This window comes from Pantherophis guttatus, chromosome 4, assembly GCF_059756535.1.
Source record: "Pantherophis guttatus breed Tessera chromosome 4, ASM5975653v1, whole genome shotgun sequence".
Lineage (NCBI taxonomy): Eukaryota > Metazoa > Chordata > Lepidosauria > Squamata > Colubridae > Pantherophis > Pantherophis guttatus.
Window position 1 is genome coordinate 13,266,900 of NC_142066.1, and position 20,173 is coordinate 13,287,072.

At 42.2% G+C, this 20,173-nt stretch overlaps 2 protein-coding genes and 1 long non-coding RNA gene across 3 annotated transcripts; 2 read left to right on the top strand and 1 right to left on the bottom strand.

Moving 5' to 3' along the window:
* The first annotated feature begins 1,582 nt into the window (after window positions 1-1,582).
* LOC148113752 (olfactory receptor 10G6-like) lies at window positions 1,583-2,509 on the top strand. Its single transcript, XM_087894436.1, has one exon. It carries the CDS (start codon window positions 1,583-1,585, stop codon window positions 2,507-2,509), a length of 927 nt encoding a protein of 308 aa, XP_087750562.1.
* A 6,341-nt stretch (window positions 2,510-8,850) lies between these two features.
* Window positions 8,851-14,462, bottom strand: LOC148113753 (uncharacterized). Its single transcript, XR_015733668.1, has 2 exons — window positions 13,709-14,462; window positions 8,851-9,237 (listed from the first exon to the last, which is right to left on the bottom strand). It is a non-coding gene; the product is annotated as an uncharacterized LOC148113753 (long non-coding RNA).
* Window positions 14,463-18,930: 4,468 nt separating this feature from the next.
* LOC117658797 (olfactory receptor 10G6-like) lies at window positions 18,931-19,858 on the top strand. Its single transcript, XM_087894437.1, has one exon. It carries the CDS (start codon window positions 18,931-18,933, stop codon window positions 19,855-19,857), a length of 927 nt encoding a protein of 308 aa, XP_087750563.1. The 3' UTR covers window position 19,858.
* The last annotated feature ends 315 nt before the right edge of the window (window positions 19,859-20,173 follow it).

The following is a 20,173-nucleotide window of genomic DNA, read 5'->3' on the forward strand; positions in this document are numbered from 1 at the left end:
AAGATAATTTAATCAAGAATGTAATGCAATAACTTTTAGGAAGGATTTGCTATTAGGATAGCAGTTTCAGTAGAAAGAAGAAAAAATGAAACATATAGAAAAAAACGAGATATACAAAAATTATCACTATGTCAGTTAATACTTAGTTGGGTAAACTTTAGCATGAATTACAGCCTTACAACGTCTTCCCATGGAGTGAACCAAGTCTTTTAGTTCTGCAGCTGTTATAATGTGAAACCAAGATTGAATGATGGCTTCTATTAACTGGGTTTTATTGCTGGGTCGCTTCTGACTAATAGGTTTCTTTAGTCGACTCCACAGATTTTCAATTAGGATGGGCTATTCCCAGGCCATTCCAGCAGTGGAATATGATTATTTTGAAACTCCCCAAAAAAGTGGTGTTATTAGCCGTCAAACCTCAAAAATACACTTTTCCCAAAAATTTTCCACAATTTTGGCCACTACTGTATACTGATGCTCAATTGGACAATGTGACATGCACTAATCAGGGAGGGGAAAGTCTATACTTAGTTTAGTTTAATTATATTAGTTTTTGCGGGAATTAACCAGAGTTGTTTTTTTTTTCATCTGTGCCAAAATGATGTACTCAATAAAGTTTTGCATTAAGAGATTGGATTGTCTCAACAGTGCTCGCTTGGTTGAGTTCGACAATCGGAACCTCGACAATATTATTGGACTCGTAACAATTCCACCCCTACCTAATTCTACCAAACCAGTAGTTTTCTTTTGTTGATTTGAATTGCTATATTTAAAAAAATCAATGAGATAAAATAATTGAGCAAGTTATTCCCACCAACATATTCCAAAAACATATCTGATGTTTTTATTCGAGAACATGTAGCTACCCTCAGTGTCAAGTTTTCTTAATCCTTGAAATACATATAAAGGAAATGCACAAAGCCATGATGGTGCTGAGAATGCAGTATTGCAGGATAACTCTGCCCACTGCCAGGAGTTCATCCTGACTGGATCAAGGTTGACTCAGCCTTCCATCCTTTCAAGGTCAGTAAAATGAGGACCCAGATTGCTGGGATTAATATGCTGACTCTGTAAACCACTTAGAGAGGGCAGTAAAGGACTATGAAGCTGTATATAAGTCTAAGTGCTATTGCTATTGCTATTCCATTCTTTATTTCTTTATTTCAATTGAAATGTTCTAAATTATGGGCCAAATTATTTAATTATTTTAAATCTATTTTAACTTTTGTATATAAAGTGTTTTACTTGGCTGTTCACCGCCCTGAGTCCGAAAGGAGAAGGGCGGTATAGAAATTTGAAAAAATAAATAAATAAATAAATGTCTTTCTTTCTTCCTTTCATTCACTCATTCATTCATCCATTCATTATTTTACAGCTGCCCATTCAATATTCAACTGAATGAGAATGATATAATTTCCTGCACTTGAAAAAAGAGTGGACTATAATGCATGACGTCTATCCAAAATTAAGTAAATACAAGGACTACAAAATAAGATAAATTGTCAGCATCTTCTATCCTCTGGGAAGAAACTCTGCCTTAGAATATCTCATAGCTCAAAAAGCTGATAAGAATAACTGACACATGGCATGTGTGAATCAAACCGCACCAAATCTATTTGTCCTTGCTGGGTTTCCATATTCACAAGAGCTCAAGATTCCTTTGCTTTTCTTCTTCTCGATTATGTTCATCCTGACACTTACTGGAAATTCTCTGATCATCTTGGTGGTGATCTCTGACCTTCAATTGCACAAGCCCATGTACTGGTTCTTGTGTCATCTCTCCATCCTGGACATGGGTTTCTCCTCTGTGGTGGTTCCCAAAATTATTGCAGGATTCAATCCTGCGGGGAATGTCATTTCTTTCCTAGGGTGTGCCACTCAAGTATTCTGTTTTCATTTTCTGGGATGTTCAGAAAGTCTTCTCTACACTCTGATGGCTTACGACCGCTTCTTGGCCATTTGTAAACCACTCCACTATGGCACCATCATGAGCTGGAGAACATGTCTCATCCTCTCCTTAGGTACCATAATTGGAGGATCCCTCCAATCCACGTTTCAGACATTTCTCACTTTTCACTTGCCTTACGGACAGAGACACTACATCGACTACGTATTCTGTGACATTCCTGCCATGCTGAAATTGACTTGCGTGGATACGAAAGTTAACGAGTTGATGATGTTCATTGATGTTGGCCTTGTTGCAATGACTTGCTTTCTCCTTATCTTAGCCTCCTATGTTTACATCATCATGGCTATTTTGAGAATTAGTAGCAGTGAAGGACGCCGCCGAGCCTTCTCAACTTGTACTGCCCATCTTACCGTGGTGATCATATATTACCTGCCTGTGGTGTACCATTATCTGAGACCACCTTCTCAGGACTCTATGGATGGTGTGTTGAGCATGTTTTACACCACAGTAACCCCTTTGTTGAATCCAGTGATATACACATTTAGGAACAAGGAGATGAAAAATGCTCTTCTGAAAGTCTGGGGTGGGAATCCAGAGTAGGTAGCAGAAAATATATAAGACATGTATATGCTGAATGAGCCATGGATGGTGTGGTGGGCATGTTCTTACACCAAAATAACCCTACTGTTGAACCCATTAATACATACCCTTAGGAACAAGGCACATGGTGACTCAGTGGCTAAGATGCTGAGCTTGTTGATCGAAAGGTCGGCAGTTCAGTGGTTCAAATCCCTAGTGCCGCGTAACGGGGTGAGCTCCCATGACTTGTCCCAGCTTCTGCCAACCTAGCAGTTCGAAAGCATGTAAAAAATGCAAGTAGAAAAAATAGGGACCACCTTTGGTAGGAAGGTAACAGCGTTCCGTGAGCCTTTGGTGTTTAGTCAGGCCGGTCACATGACCACGGAGATGTCTTTGGACAGCGCTGGCTCTTCGGCTTTGAAATGGAGATGAGCACCGCCCCCTAGAGTCAGGAATGACTAGCACATATGTGTGAGGGGAATCTTTACCTTTACCTTTACCTAGAAACAAGGAGATGAAAACTGTCCTGCTGAAACTCTGGAGTGGGAATCCAGAGTAAACAGCAACTGTGTAAACAGCTTACTTTGATTTTCTTGAATATGGTGAGTAGTTGATGTTATCCTTTTGATCTGGAAAATTTAACAATTCCATTTAATTATTTTAAATAAAATAAAATAAATATTTTAATGTTTACCATGCACATTTCATTCTGTCCTTCCTTTTGCAACCTTTCTTTAATGATTTTATTCCACCATTTCTTTGATATTAGTATAACTCTTGTCCTGCAGTAAGATGTCATGCAGCGAGTTGGCCATGGTGAATTGTCCAGTGGCCAGTTGTCCTTGGTGAGTTGACCGTGGCAAGCTGGCCATGGCAAATTGGCCATAGCAGATTGTCATAGATCCGATTCAGGCTGTTTAACTCCAATTAATTATTTGTGTTTAAAACAATCAGGGTCGGAGTCTCTCTTTGAACCGGTTCTTACAAACTGAAAGCATATGTCAGAATCAGGGGTGGGTTCTACTTACCTTTACTACCAGTTCACAATGGAACCGCATGAGCAGAAGCTTCCTGATGATGTCTGGGTCAGTGGGCAGAGCCTCCTGCTGGTTTTACTACCGGTTCTTGAGAACCGGTCCAAACCAGGGGCAACCCACCACTGGTCAGAGTGGCTTCACAACCATTGTGGTTTATAAAATGAATTTAATACAATGTAAATCTGCCCTGCTTTATGATCACAGTGTAACTTCTATTGAACATTCTAATGCCATGATGGCGAACCTATGGCACGCATGCCACAGGTGGCACGCGGAGCCGTGTCACCTGGTACATCAGCTTAGCTCCCGGAGTCTCTGGAGGCTGGGGACAGCAAAAAACATTACTTCCTGTCCAACTGGAAGTTGGGAAATGGACCGTTTCGGGCCTCTGGGGGGGGTGGGGAAGGCTGTTTTTGCCCTCCCCAGATGCATAGAAAGGATCTGGAGCCAGGTGAGAAAGAAAATCAGGCCATCACGTGCCAAGAGCAGGGGGGCGGGTCACGCGCGCATGATGGGGCAGGGCGCATAGAATTATGGGCGTGGGCACACATCACGCGAACCTCCCTTGCCCCTTCCTGGCATGTGATGGCAAAAAGGTTAGCCATCACTGCTCTAATGATAGATGTAACTGGACAAATTTACAGAGAGTGCCAAAAGAAATCTATTCAAAATTTGGAAAGAAGTACCAGTTTTCAGATGAAATTGTGCCTTGTGGTAACCATTTCCTCCCTCATTCTCATGGTGATGTTTGCTGATGAAAGGGAGAATAATAAAACCTGAATTTGGTCCAACAGTTCACCCCAACCACTGGTGGGATTCAGCCAGTTCGCATCACTTCGGGAGAACCGCTTGTTAACTTTCTGAGCAGTTTGGCAAACTGGTTGTTGGAAGAAATCATTAGGGCAGAGAACCGGTTGTTAAATTACTCGAATCTCACCACTGACCCCAACCTTATGTGGTTTCAAGAGGAAGATTGAAAAGATGCTCTTATCTACTGCCAATTTATTTTGACTGTTAGTGGTTTAGATTCTTGTAGAGAGCTTTAGCATGCAATACATCGGTAATAATAATAATAATAATAATTTTATTTCTATACCGCCCTTCTCCCGAAGGACTCAGGGCGGTGTACAGCCTATTTAAAAACACAGAAACAAAACAACAATTAAAATTTAAAATCATTAAATAATTAGGCTCCAATTAAGATCCCAGAAATTTAAAATACCCCAATTTAAAATCGTTATGTTGATAGCCCGGCCTGGCGGAACAACAGGGCCTTCAGTGCGCAGCGAAACACCCGGAGGTCGGAGATCTTACGTATTTCCGGGGGCAGTTCATTCCACAGGGCTGGGGCTCCCACAGAGAAGGCCCTCCCCCTGGGTGTCGCCAGCCGACATAACTTGGCCGATGGCACCCTGAGGAGACCCTCTCTGTGGGAGCGAACTGGCCGGTGGGAGGCTATTGGTGGCAGAAGTCGGTCTCGAAGGTACCCGGGTCCCATGCCATGGAGTGCTTTAAAGGTGGTAACCAACACCTTGAATCGCGTTTCATTTGTACCACCTTTAAAGAGAAAAGATGGCAAAAGAGATTTTTGGCAGTCAAGTACTACCGTGTTCCCCCCAAAATAAGACCCTGTCTTATATTTTTTTTGAACCGTGAAATAAGTGCTTGGCCTTATTGCCATATGCTCAAAAGCCTGATTGGGCTTATTATCAGGGGATGTCTTATTTGGGGGGAAAACAGGGTATGTAGGAAGTTAGCACCCACCCGTCTCCTAGGAAAATGAGATATTTTAGCAAATATTAAAAGGACAGAATATTTCCCCTAAAAGAGAGGCAGAAACTCAACCCCCCCACACACAGCTTTGTCAATGGGCCAGTCTATTCTACATAACAAAGCTCTACCTCCTTCAGGCAGAGCCATATTAGGAATTTCCCAAAGCCCTTTTCTTTACATCATCACCCAGCAAGAGTCAACCAAACCTGGGACTCAAAAGACAACCTACAAAGTTACCCCTGCATGGCCCCATGGGAGTCTGACAACCAATCAGAACACAAGCTCAAATTCAAAAGCCCAACAGAGGGCATAAAACCCAGATGCACTCTCAGTATCTTTGCCCTCAATAAACCGTCTTTCCAAGCAACTTCCATGAATCCAGTATCTTTCTCCCCACTCGGAATTGAACCCAGGTGGATATTTCTTCCAACAACTGGATCAAAGAATTGTTCTAAATTGAACTGAAATCAGTGGGACTTTAACATCTGGTTAATTGGACCTTATTGATTATTATGGGACTGAACTTTCCATCTAACTTGATTGTTCAAAAGTAATTATGCTCCATGGAATATAAGGCAACAGTAATTGCCTTTCTCTTAAATCAGTAAAAAAAATATTGTAGTTTCCAGGCACATTGGAATTTAGTAGAAATCTCAACAGAGCTTGTGTCACTATCTCGGGAATGGTGACAATGTTCTTGGAAGACAAAACGTTTTAAAAAGCTTTGAAGTGTCAAAGGGCTCCTACCTGAATGCTCCAGAAGATATGAATCTGCCTCCTCCTTTTTTTTGCATATCTATCTTGCCGGAATCCATAATAAACTCAGAACAGAACTTCAAGGATCTCTAAGATCTGAAAGGGAAAGAAGACCTAATCCTAATTAGGAAGGAATCCAGATGACCTGGAAAGAATCTGGATCACATTATGCTTATAGTTCACAATGTAAGAGTCTCTTTTTGGAAGTACACCGTCCTTGTTGAGGTCCATGCAATTAATTATCTCAACCATTGTTTTGAAAAGAAATCTTGGTCTCTTCCCTCTGCATAACTCTACCTGGGTGAAGGTATAGTTGGTGCAACTCAAATTACATTGCTGAAGAGAAAGACTATCTGCTGTCTATACAGCAGTGATGATGTCACCTCATTAGGTTTCATCTGCAAGAAAACAAGCAAGCTCAGAGGGCATCAAGGACAGTTCATGTCTATACTTCTCCTGTAAACCTTCTGAAACAGAAGAGGAAGAGAATGAGATGCTATCAGTCTGGATAGTTTCCAATTTCTCTTCCAACAGTGGCATTAGACACTAATGGTGCACCTAGTCAAGTTGTCCGTTGTAATTTCACACCAGCAAGCATAGCTGGGTGAAGGTATAGTTGGTGCAACTCAAATTACATTGCTGAAGAGAAAGACTATCTGCTGTCTATACAGCAGTGATGATGTCACCTCATTAGGTTTCATCTGCAAGAAAACAAGCAAGCTCAGAGGGCATCAAGGACAGTTCATGTCTATACTTCTCCTGTAAACCTTCTGAAACAGAAGAGGAAGAGAATGAGATGCTATCAGTCTGGATAGTTTCCAATTTCTCTTCCAACAGTGGCATTAGACACTAATGGCGCACCTAGTCAAGTTGTCCGTTGTAATTTCACACCAACAAGCATAGCTCTTGAGATATGAAAAATGGATTGAGCTTGACATTGACAAGTTGGAATAGGTCTATGAAGAGGGAAATTATCCCAAAACAATTCTCCATGCAAGGATGTTTTCCATGTTGTGTTTTGACCTTGTGAGTCTTCTGCAGGTTCGCACTGTCCATATGAAGGTAAGGCCAATGATCTGAGGACCAGGATCTTCATGATGTTCTACATGGTGACTTCAGAGCAGAATTTATTGAGCTTCTATATGACCTATGTCCTGTATATGTGTATGAGAACAGCAACTCAACCTTCATATTTGTGTATCAAATATTGTCCAATTAGGCAGAATCGTGTGATGTCCACCATCCATGTCAAAGTACTTTCTTCGGTGTAAACCCATACTTACATTTCATATTAGGTGGTTGATCCAAGTAACAGGTTCCTATCCATTTGCTTGATAATCGTTTGCTTCTTCTTGAGTGGAAATGTTGCAAACATTTTAAAATTGGTCTCTCTGGCATGTCTTATCTCACTTGCTGGCTCAGACCCACTTCCTCCCTTACAACCCAACTGGGTTGAGGAAACTCTCATTTTGTTTTGTTTTTTGAAAAAAGTTTTTTATTTTTATTTTTCATCAACATGTTTAAATGTAGTCTTTTATCCATCCTTATACATTGTTCATTCATCTTCTTCTTTAACTTCCATTAGGTAATTAATTAATTATTTTGTTTGAGTCTGCTCTTTTTTCCATTTCCTTCTTTTGTTTTACTACAACCTTTCCTTTTTCCCTTCCCTTCTTTCTCCTCCTTTCTTTCTTCTTTCCTCATTCCTCCTCTCCTTTCCTTTCCTACTTCCTTTCCTCTTTCCCCTCTCCTCTCTTCTTCCTCCCCTTCTTACCCTCTCTCCTGATCTTCTTTCCCCTTCCTTCTTCCTCTCCTTTTCCCATTCTTCTTTTCTCTTCTTCTCACCTCCCAACTCCCCTACTTTCCCTTCTCTACTCCTCCCCTCTTTTCCATTCCTTTGTTGAGGAAACTCTCATTTTTCAATTGTTGTTCATCACTCAAAATCCAAGTAAATTGGAGTGGGATTATAATAACAATTGCAATAGACTTATATACCGCTTTATGCTGCTTTACAGCCCTCTCTAAACAGTTTACAGAGTCAGCATATTGCCCCCAACAATTTTGGATCCTCATTTTACAAACCTCAGAAGGATGGAAGGCTGAGTCAACCTTGAGCCTGGTGAGATTTGAACTGCCAAATTTGCAGGTGGCCGGCAGTCGGCAGAAGTAGCCTGCAGTACTGCACTCTAACCACTGCACCGCCGTGGCTCATAATGAGTTGTAAATAAATGTTTGAGTCTGAATTGGAGCTCAAAGAGGTGCCTACACATGGGGACAAAATCCCTTCCAAATCATTCATGCTGCAACAGAATTAACAGATTTTCCTCACGCCTCTTTAGATGTTAGAAAATAAATAGAGAGAACAATATTGAGAATTATTATGCTTCTAACTTCAGAATAGCTTTTTTCCCCGGCACAAATTTCACAAAATTCTAGGCCACCAAGAGTATTGAACCTTCACAGTTCCAGGTGCCTAGGAATATACAAGTAGTCCTCGATTTATGACCAAGATGGAGCCCAAAATTTCTGGTGCAAATTGAGACAATTGTTCAATGAATGTTGCCCCGTTTTACGATCTTTCTTTCCACGGCTGCTCAGTGAATGACTGCAGTTGTTAAGTTAGTAACGTGGTTGTTAAGTGAATCTGGATTCCTCATCGACTTTGCTTGTCCGAAGATCGTAAAAATGACCTCAGGACACTGCATCTGAATTTTGATCACATGACCATCGGGGGTGTTGCAATGTGTCAGGTATGCTTCCTTCAGTATCCAGGAAAGAAAACCCCAAACTCAAGCATTTTGAAGAATCTGGTACTTTTACTGAATATGAAAAGATTAACATCCCAGTGAAAAGCTGGAAGTGATCAAAACGCGCGAAATGCATCTACTAAGCTTCTTCCCCCCCTCGTGTTTATAGTTTCTCAGCCAATCTAAAGGTCTTCCAAAGGTCAGGTGGCAACACGTCTGGCAGCGTCATCCATCAGGAATGTCAGGACAGTTGGTCGGCCATCCCCTTCTGAAATGTAGTTTCGATTTCCCCGAAGTACCCTCCTACAAAGACAAACCCCCTCCTGCTCTCTTCCCCCCCTCTGCTCCATACCTAATCCCTCCCCGTTTCTTATGGCAGCTAAAGCAGGAAAGCTGATGCTGACATTCGGCCCCTCTTGCAGAAGAGACGTTAGTCCTAATTTAAAAGGAAAAGAGAAAGAGAAACAGAATATATACAATGATCAAGGTTTATCAGGGTATTTGGCATAGAATTGTTGAACTTTCTTGGGAGCTCGGACATCCCGTTTATTTACCCATTCAGCCTGAGATAGTGGAAAATGTTTCCAGGCAATCAGATATTGGATTTTACCATGGTGTTTTCTAGAGTCCAAGATTTCCTTAACCTCAAAATGTTGCTCCCCTTCTACTAGGATGGGAATTGGAGGGTTGCTATGATCAACCCTTAGGGGAGATGAGTGTTCAGGTTTCAATAAACTAACATGAAATACAGGATGTATTCGTCTCAAAGTTTTTGGTAATTCTAATTCAACTGTCACTGGATTTATCAGTCTGATCACACGGAATGGTCCTACATACTTAGGCCCCAGCTTTTTAGACCTCTGGGTGGTTTGTAAGTATTTGGTAGACAAATAAACTTTATCCCCCACTTTGTAAATGTGAGTTGGGGACCTTTTCTTATCGGCTTGTGCCTTATGAGCTCGGTGTGCCTCATCTAATGCCTTCCGAGTCACTGTCCAGGTGCTCCTTAATTGTTCTATCCAGTCTATCAAAGAAGGATTTTGGGGATCCTCTTGAGGTAACTCGGGAATGGGTACAAAATCCTGGCCTGATGCAACCTTAAAAGGGGTGAATCCGGTGCTACTATGCACAGAATTGTTATACGCCACTTCTGCAAATGGCAACAAGTCTACCCAATTGTCCTGTTGGTAATTCACGTAACATCTAAGGTATTGTTCGAGTACCCCATTGGTTCTTTCACAAGCACCATTTGTCTGAGGGTGGTGACTGGAACTCAACCCCTGTGCGGAGCCTATCAATCTTAAAAATTCTCTCCAGAAACTGGAAGTAAATTGCACACCCCTATCAGAAATTATTCTTTTAGGAGACCCATGTAGTCGGTAAATCTGCCGAATAAACAACTTTGCGAGGGTTTTTGCTGAAGAGATCTTTGAGCAAGGTATGAAATGTACTTGTTTAGAAAACAAATCAGTTACTACCCAAATGACAGTGCAGCCCTCACTGTCGGGTAAGTCCACCACAAAATCCATAGATATTTCCTTCCATGGGGCGTTCGGTCTAGCCACACTTTGCAGTAATCCAGGGGATTTTCCTGGAGGTCTTTTAGCCGAGGCACATACTGGACAGCTAGCCACATATGTCTGTATGTCCTTTTTTAGTGCAGGCCACCAAAACTGTCTCTTAACAAGATGTAAAGTTTTGACAAACGCAAAGTGTCCTGCGGCTTTGGCATCATGCACATATTTCAATACGGTTGGTCTTAATGTGGACGGAACATACAATTTTGATCCAACCCAAGCTAGTCCATCGCGAAGTGTGCATTCATTTGAGTGGAGTTTAAACCACTCGTCAACTTTTAGTGCTTCTCGTAACTTTTCGAGTAAATCCCCTGAGAGTTCTGGATCGGTTTTACTCTGCGCTCTGGTAGTGACGGGTGTTGCCAATTGCGTTAAGGGGATCATTGGTTGAACCAGTTCCTTCTTTATGCTGTTGTACTGTGGCAATCTGGAAAGTGCGTCTGCCATGAAATTTTTTCCCCCAGGAAGGTAACGTAAAGTGAAATTGAAACGCTTGAAATGTTGGGCCCAGCGTGCCTGTTTGGGTGACAATTTGCGTGGTGTTTTTAATGCTTCTAGATTCTTATGGTCAGTCCACACCTCGAAAGGATGTTTTGCCCCCTCCAAAAATTGTCTCCATGTTAACAGCGCCCATCTAACTGCAAACGCTTCCTTCTCCCATATGGCCCATCTCCTTTCTGTTTCAGATAGTTTACGGGATGTGTAAGCACAGGGTTGTAATATTCCATTCTCATTCTTTTGCAAGAGTATCGCTCCTACGGCAACGTCGCTAGCATCCGCTTGTATTACAAAAGGTTGTTCTATGTCGGGGTGTTTGAGCACAGGTTCAGCTGCAAACAGTCGTTTCAGTTTTTCGAAAGCGGCCTGACAGTCCATAGTCCATTCTAGTGGTTTCGAGGGTTTGGGTTTTATTTCCCCTTTTGTTTTGAGCAAGTTTGTAATTGGCAGTGCGATTTTTGCGAAAGAGGGGATAAATTGTCTATAAAAGTTAGCAAACCCTAAGAAACTCTGTAACTGTTTACGGGTGCGCGGTGCGGCCCATTCCATTACTGCCCGGACCTTTTCCGGGTCCATCTCTATTCCCTCATGCGATATACGATATCCAAGATAGTCGATTTTGTCTTGATGGAATTCACATTTAGAAAGTTTGGCATAGAGTTCAGCTGCTCTGAGTTTATTCGAGACCGCTCGAACCAATCTTATATGGTCGGTCATGTTGTCAGAATAAATTAGAATATCGTCCAAATAGACCAACACCCCCTTATATAGATGCTCATGCAACACTTCGTTGATCAACTGCATGAATACGGCCGGGGCCCCCTGTAGTCCAAAAGGGAGTACTCTAAATTGGAAACACCCCAGTGGGCAATTAAATGCTGTCTTCCATTCATCTCCCTCTTTTATTCTCACTCGGTAGTATGCCTCTCTTAAATCAAGTTTGGTAAAAAATTTTCCCTTTCCTAAATGGGCCAACATGTCCTTCATAAGTGGGAGGGGATAGACATTTTCCACGCAAATGGCGTTCATGTTTCTATAATCAACAACTAATCTGAAGGATCCATCTTTCTTTTCGCGGAACATTACTGGCGCTGCTACCTTGGGTTTGGCTCGTTCGATAAATCCCCGTTCTAAGTTTTTGTCAATAAAATTTCGCAATTCCTCCAATTCTCGAGGTGTCATGGGGTATATTTTTGGTTTGGGAAGCTTCACCCCTGGGAGTATTTCAATGGTGCAGTCAGTGGCCCTGTGGGGAGGCAGATTATCAGAAGCTTTTTCACTAAACACTTCCTTGAGGTCCCAATATTCCTTCGGAATTTTCTCTTCTCCCTCAATATAGTTAATGGCTACTGCGGCCCCTTCTGGTCTTATGTCGTCCCTTAGGGAGGGGCCTTCCTTTTCCGGAGGTGGTTCTGCCGTACGGATGCGCAGGACCCCCGTTTTCCAATTTACTCGTGGGTTCCATTTTCGAAGCCAGGGCAGTCCTAGAATTAGGGGCCTTTCCATGCCAGGGGCTACAATAAAGCTGAGCTTTTCTATGTGATTCCCCAAGTGTAGTTCGAGGGGTTCGGTCATAAAACTAGCTGCCCCCCCCCTGCAATTGACCCATCTAATTGACAAAATGCAATGGGTCTTTTTAACGTTTTCAGTCTCAGTCCCATTTCCTCCACTACTTTGGGGCTAATTATGCACCTAGTGCACCCCGAGTCCAACAGGGCTAACAATTGCGCGTGAGTTCCTGTGGATGGCACCCTTACTTCTACGGGGATGAGTAAGGGTTCTTCCGTGTGACTCACTCGTTCATCGGTGTCCGAGTCGGAGTCTGTCTCGCTGTCGTCATCGTTGGTCGGAGTTCCCAACTCACGCTGGTTCCGGGGAGTGAACTCAACGACTTCTCCTTTCAGGGCGGTGCCGCGGGTTTTGGCGGGTATTTTATCGCTTTTCTTTTGGCTGGCCCCGGTGGCTTTTGGCGGTGGTTTGGAGAAACATTCGGCCGCCCGGTGACCCTCCTTCCCACATTTGAAACAGGTGAAGGGCTTTGACTTGGGTTTGAATTCGGTCTTCCCGCCAGTCATCTTGGCCGCCCCCTTACGGTAGAGAGAGGATGACTGGTCCCCCATCCGCCTTCCTCGGAGTTCGCTCCGTTTCAGCTCGATCTCCACATCCTCAGCTACTATGTACCATCTATCCAAATCATCGGGGACCCCCATGCTCCTGCAATCTCGATATATCTCATCATTCAATCCATCCTTGAAACTCTCCAAAAGCGCCATTTCTGACCAGCCTGTCATATAAGGTGCCAGTTCACGAAACTCTTGGATATACTCTGCCACCGGCCTCCGGCCCTGCTGAATGCTCTTCATTCTGAGTCTCGCCTTTCGTTCAGCTAAATGGTCTTCAAAACATCTTCTAAGGGCCCTCATGAACTGGTTGTAATTTCTCAGCAGGAGGGAGTTGTTATTGTGGAGAACTACCATCCACTCAGCCGCCACTCCCTCTAGGGCATTCGCAACGCTTCTGACTTTAGCCGCCTCTGTTTCGTAGTCCTCCCCCCAATCCTGCATGTGGTTCCACATTTGGGTCAGGAAAAATCCCAAGGTTTTAGGATTTCCATCAAACTTTCCAGGAAGGGGGGGGATTTTTGGCTTTTTACGTCTGCGGGGGGGGGGGGCTGCAGGGCTGGGGTTCTCTGGCCGGCTGCATCTCTTCCTCGAGCTGCCGAAGCCTGGGATGTTCCCTCCTCAAACTCTTCCTCTCCCCCGCAGGCTGTCTCTTCTGCCTCCCCCCTGGGGTCTGCTTCCCCCTTTTCCACAGGAGTTTCAAAAGACTCACGGTTTTTTCTGCTTTCTTCCACATCACGGATAAGCTGCAAGGCTTGATCTATCATGAGACGTTCCTTCTGCTGTTGCATCCACACTGCCTCCCTTTTCCGGGGTCTGGAAGTCGTCACTCCCCGGGGATTCTCTCCCCAGTCCGGCAGTCTGCCCACACCTTTGGACCATCTAGCTTCCTCCAGTTCCAAACGGAGTTTTTCCAGCCATTCTGCAGTTTCTCTTTCCGACTGGAGGGTGGTTGAACTCGCTGCCCCCATCTTCCCTTCGTCATCACTCCCACGATCTGACATACTTTGGATTTTCAGTCCCCTCGGTTTTTGTCCGGGATGACTGAGATGACTTCCAGCTTAATGTCAGGTATGCTTCCTTCAGTATCCAGGAAAGAAAACCCCAAACTCAAGCATTTTGAAGAATCTGGTACTTTTACTGAATATGAAAAGATTAACATCCCAGTGAAAAGCTGGAAGTGATCAAAACGCGCGAAATGCATCTACTAAGCTTCTTCCCCCCCTCGTGTTTATAGTTTCTCAGCCAATCTAAAGGTCTTCCAAAGGTCAGGTGGCAACACGTCTGGCAGCGTCATCCATCAGGAATGTCAGGACAGTTGGTCGGCCATCCCCTTCTGAAATGTAGTTTCGATTTCCCCGAAGTACCCTCCTACAAAGACAAACCCCCTCCTGCTCTCTTCCCCCCCTCTGCTCCATACCTAATCCCTCCCCGTTTCTTATGGCAGCTAAAGCAGGAAAGCTGATGCTGACACAATGGTTGTAAGTGTGAAAAGCGGCAATAACTCACTTTTTTCCAGTGCTGTTACAACTTAGAAAGGTCACTAAAGGAACTGTTGTAACTTGAGGACTACCTGTACTGTTACAATCCATTTATTTGTTGGCCAAATTTTAACTATTAAAAAAAAAAACTATTTTAACAGAATAAAAGATTAACAGAGTTGGAAGGGACCTTGGAGGTCTTCTAGTCCAACCCCCTGCTCAGGCAGGAAACCCTACACCACTTCAGACAGATGACTGTCCAATCTCTTCTTTTTTTTTTTTTTTTTTTATTGAAAAGGTTTTCAAATACAAATTTTTCCCCCTTTCCCCCCCCCTCCCCCCCCTCCCTAACCCCCCCTCCCCACCCTTCCCCCCCTGTGACTTCTTCGTAACAAAAAAAAACCCTAATTCATAACAGATTACTTACTCCCTCCTCAAAATACTGACCTTTACTTACTAAAAGTATTATAAATCCCCCTTTATCCATACATTTCAGAAAAGAAGAAGAGAAAAAAAAAACAAAAAAAAACAAACACATTATACTATAACTATTATAAAATAACTTCTAATTTAGCATAATAGTGTTTTATATCTATGCATTATTGCAACAATTCAAAACCACCTTCCACTTTAAAACTATACAATAAGTCCTACTTTAATAACATTTCAAAGCGGGCTCCCCATAAAATCTAATTTAACATTTATTCCACTCTATCCATTTCCTCCACTCCCCTAAATGTATCACTTAAAAATCCCTTTTCTTAAACTAATCAGTCTGTAGCTAGCTTATTCACCCACTGTCTTACAAATTTACCATACACAACAATTCTTGATATCTTTAATTCACTGCCCACACTACTTAAAAATATATATATATATATATTCCATTATATCTAAATAAAAAAAGAAAAGACAATAACTTTAAATTTATAGTCCATATAATATCTTCTTGAAGTCTTTCCACTGGATTGTTAAAACCAACATCCATAATAGGGTGACATAGCTTGCGGATGCAACAGTTTATTCAAGATCTCCAATCATATCTGCCCCCATCAGTAGTAAACATCTTCTTATATATATAAAAGTAAAAACAACCACCCGAGTGACATTATAATTGTATTCCATATAATAATAATTGTGGGTTTCATCAGGATTATTAATTTCCATCATCGTATTGGGTAACAACCCGATCTTCTGCATGTCCCAATGTGATTCTCTTGCCTTATAATTCAAGATAATTATAATATATTTATCAACACAAAAAGAAGTTTCAAAGTAGATAATTCAAAACCATCAATTTGAGGCTCTTTCCATGTCCCAAAATTACGGCAATGCAGAGATCTGCCACTATCCTCAGGATGATATTGACCAATATGTCGCCTCCTCTATGTTTTCACATAATCATTCATATTTTAAAATCACTGGCTTCACTGTTGCTTGGGTTAGAAATTTCTATTTTTGTACAACCTATTTCTTTTTTTGTTTTCTTTTTGTGGGTTTGACCTCCATCCTAATTTTTTGTGTCTCGCATTTCTTTTTTATCCCTTGTATATCCTCTAATTGGTTTCCATGCTTGTCCTTGCCTTGATAAGTCATCACATTAAAATCAGATGGCACTTCTCTCAAATTTGTAGATAATCCAGCTGGGGTATCCGATAAATCCAAAGGCAATTTATCTGGTACAGTCTCTGTCTTTAGTTCCAGCTCCTTCTGCTTATCCTGTATTATATCTGAAGACGTTAAATTCATTTTCAACCTATTTTGATAAAATTCTTCCGCTCTTTCAACAGTATTTAACTGGTATCTTTCTCCTTGATATCTCAATATAATACCAACTGGGACGTCCCACCGGAATTGAATATTTCTCCTTTTTAACTCAGACACCAGAAAGCCAAATTTCTTCCTTTCCATTAATATCTTAGGTGGGAGTTCCTTGTAAATCCAAATCTTTCTTCCATACAATTGCAAATTAGAATTGAAGGAATTTTGCACAATTTTATTCCTAATTTCTTTATCTGAAAAATAGATTACCACATCTCTAGGCAATTGCCTTTGCTTGGCAGTCCAGGAGTTTATTCGATAAGCTCTGTCAATCCTACAAAACACTTCCTCAGGTTGAATCTTTAAAATCCCAGCTAGAAATTCAGAAGATATTTTCCTTAAGTCATCTCTGTTATTTTCCTGCAAACCTCTAAGTCTTATTGCATATTCTGTGAAATTATATTGTATCTTTAGAACCTCTTTTTGAATCCTCTGTTGCAGATATTCTACATTACCAGACTTTTGGTCAGCATCCATTTTAAATTTTTCTTCTGAACTATAATCCTGAATATTTAACAAATCATTTTCAATTTTTTGAATTCTATTGTCCAATTTATCTTGAATTTCATCCATTTTTGACTCTAGTAAATTAGTATTTGTATCCAACCGAATCATGAATTCTGACAATTTTAAAATTTTTTGCTGCAAAAAGTCAAACTTGGATTTCACCAATTCCTTAGTTTCCTGCTTAAATTTTTCAAGTTGCTGATTCACAATCTCATCCCTTCTTTCAATCTCCTCTAAGAGAAATTCTATTATATTAAAATCAGGTTTCTGGGACTGAAGAGTTAAAACTTGTTCCTTTAAATTCTTAGTGGGGGAATCCCCCCCACCTATTTGTTTGTCTAACTTCACAAGCCTCAGTGCCATGTTTCCGCCTAAGCAGGCTTTGTTAGAAGAAGAAAAAAAAAAAAAAACAAGACAAAAGACTTCCAGCCAGCAACACTCAAGCCTCCAGGGAAAAAAGAGAAAAACAAAAACAGGAGCGGAGTTTTGTCTACAAATGTAGCCAGTGGTATTTATTCCGCTACATTGTAATAATAAAAAACGGAAGAACTTTCCCTCTCAAACTCTTCTCCAGCCGCGGCAGACGCCATTTTAAAAAGAAACTTTTTTCCTCTTTCTCTTCCTCTATTCTCTTAAGTAATTTTTAAAAGATAAGTAAAATACTTGCGCTTCAGTATTACAGGTCCAGCTCACATTTTCTTTGAGTAATCTGTCAAATTCGCAGGCTTGCTTTTGACGCCTGGCTCTGCATTAGCAGAGGTCTCCCAAAGCCCGGAGCAGCGGCTGGGGATATGGGGCATCTCATCCGCTCCATCCCAAAAGTAAAAGAAAAACTTTTGGGACTCTGCAGAGAGTTCTACCCACCCCTGCCGGCTCTATCTCCGTTTCCTCATGGGAACGGAGTTTTTTCGAGCCGCCGTTCCGTTGTGAAGGCGGCTCTGACAGGCAGTGGAAGCTGACGATCCCAAAGGAACGTCTGGCGGCGGCCAGCAGCAAACAGGAAGTCCCCTCCAATCTCTTCTTTAAAAACCTCCAGTGATGGAGCATTCACAGCTTCTGGAGGCAAGCGGTTCCACTCATTAATTGTTCTAACTGTCAGGAAATTTCTTCTTAGTTTTAGCATGCTTCTCTCCAAACAGATTAACAGAGTTGGATGGGACCTTGGAGGTCATCTAGTCCAATCCCCTGCCCAAGCAGGAGACCCTACTACACCATTTCCAACAAATGGCAGTCCAATCTCTTCTTGAAAGCCTCCAGTGATGAAGCTCCCACAACTTCCGAAGGCAACTTCTGTTCCATTGGTTGATTGCTCTCACTGTCAGAAAATTTCTCCTTATTTCCCAGTTGAATCTCTCCTTGTTCAGTTTCCCTCCATTATTCCTTGTCTGGACTTCGGGTGCCTTGGAAAATAGCTTGACCCCTTCTTCTCTGTGACAGCCCCTCAAATATTGGAACACTGTTATTATGTCTCCCCTGGTCCTTCTCTTCACTAGACTAGCCATGCCCAGTTCCTGCAACTGTTCATAGCATGTTTTAGCCTCCAGTCCCTTAATTCCTTGATAAGTTTCCATCCATTGCTTCTTGTCCTGCCTTCAGATGTTTTGGAGAATAGTTTGAGCCCCTCTCTTTTTTTCCTAGAACATCGTTAACTCCAAAATTTTGTCTTGGATTTTGAGAGGTGGTGTTTTTCCCAAGTTGTCCCTAATAAAAGATAGAGTATAAATACATCTGTAAGACAAGAAAGAACTAATAATATGGTCGAAGATGTGACTGAGAACTGACATAATGCTACTTCCACCTAAGATATCCAGTGGCTTCTCTTTGACATGGACATTAATTTATTAGAGCTGTTATACTTTTCAATTACCTAGGAAATAATTGAGAGATAACTCTGTCATATAAGGAAGGTGCTGATGTTAATGATGAGGTGATGCAGGTTTCTATGTTTCAAAGAAGATTGAATTGGAGTCCATTAAACCTCCTTAGGCCATAAGAGCAAAACTTGCAGAATGCAAATAAGTTGCCAATGACTTTTCTCAGTTAAGAACTAGCTGTAAATGAAACATTCCTCCTAAAAATCTCTCACTCCTCAAAGCGCTGAAGACAGCATAAGAAAAGCAGATACATGGACTGCTCAAATCAAACCTCCCCAGACAATTTTGTCCTCTCCGGGTTCCCCTATCTAGAAGAATTTAAGCTCCCCTTGATCCTCTTCTTCTCGGCCATGTTTGCCCTCACTCTTGCTGGAAATTCGCTGACCGTCTTGGTGGTGATCTCTGATCTTCGACTTCACAAGCCCATGTATTGGTTCCTGTGTCATCTCTCCATCCTGGACATGGCCTTCTCAGCAGTGGTGGTCCCTACAGTTATTGCAGGGTTCAACCCTGGGGGTGAGATGATCTCTTTTTCTGGATGTGTGACTCAAATATTTTTTTTCAACTTCCTGGGATGCGCAGAAAGCTTTCTCTTCACCTTAATGGCTTATGACCGCTTCTTGGCCATTTGTAAACCACTCCACTATGGTAACATCATGAGCTGGAGACTCTGTCTCATCCTCTCCTTGGGTACCATCATTGGTGGCTGCCTCAACTCTACTTTTCAGACATCGTTGACCTTTTGGTTGCCTTATGGACAAAGAAACCATGTTGACTATGCCTTCTGTGACATTCCTGCCATATTGAAGTTGGCTTGTGCTGATACAAAACTTAATGAGTTGATGACGTTCATTGATGTTGGTCTTGTAGCGATGACTTGCTTTCTCCTTATCGTAGCCTCCTATGTTTACATCATCATGGCTATTTTGAGAATTAGTAGCAGTGAAGGACGGGGCCGAGCCTTCTCAACTTGCACTTCCCATCTTACCGTGGTGGTCATATACTACCTGCCTGTGGTGTACCATTACCTGAGACCAGCTTCTCAGGGCTCCATGGATGGTGTGGTGAGCATGTTTTACACCACAGTAACCCCTTTGTTGAACCCATTAATATATACCCTTAGGAACAAGGAGATGAAAAATGCTTTGCTGAAACTTTCGGGTGGGAATCTGGAGTAGCAGAGGTGGGTTTCAGTAGGTTGTGACCAGTTCTGGAGAACTGGTAGCGGAAATTTTGAGTAGTTTGGAGAACCGGTAAATACAACCTCTGACTGTCCCTGTCCCCATGTATTCTCTGCCTCCCGAGTCCCAGCTGATCAGAAGGAAATGGGGATTTTGCAGTAACCTTCCCCTGGAGTGGGGAGGAAATGGAGATTTTACAGTACCCTTCCCGTGCCACACCCACCAAGCCATGTCCACCAAGCCATGCCACGTTCACTAAGCCACGCCCACAGAACCGGTAGTAAAAAAATTTGAAACCCACCACTGCTGAGTA

Excerpts from the sequence above, each read along its gene's own strand:
- LOC148113752 (XM_087894436.1), top strand. The coding sequence starts at position 1,583 with ATGGCATGTGTGAATCAAACCGCACCAAATCTATTTGTCCTTGCTGGG.
- LOC117658797 (XM_087894437.1), top strand. The coding sequence starts at position 18,931 with ATGGACTGCTCAAATCAAACCTCCCCAGACAATTTTGTCCTCTCCGGG.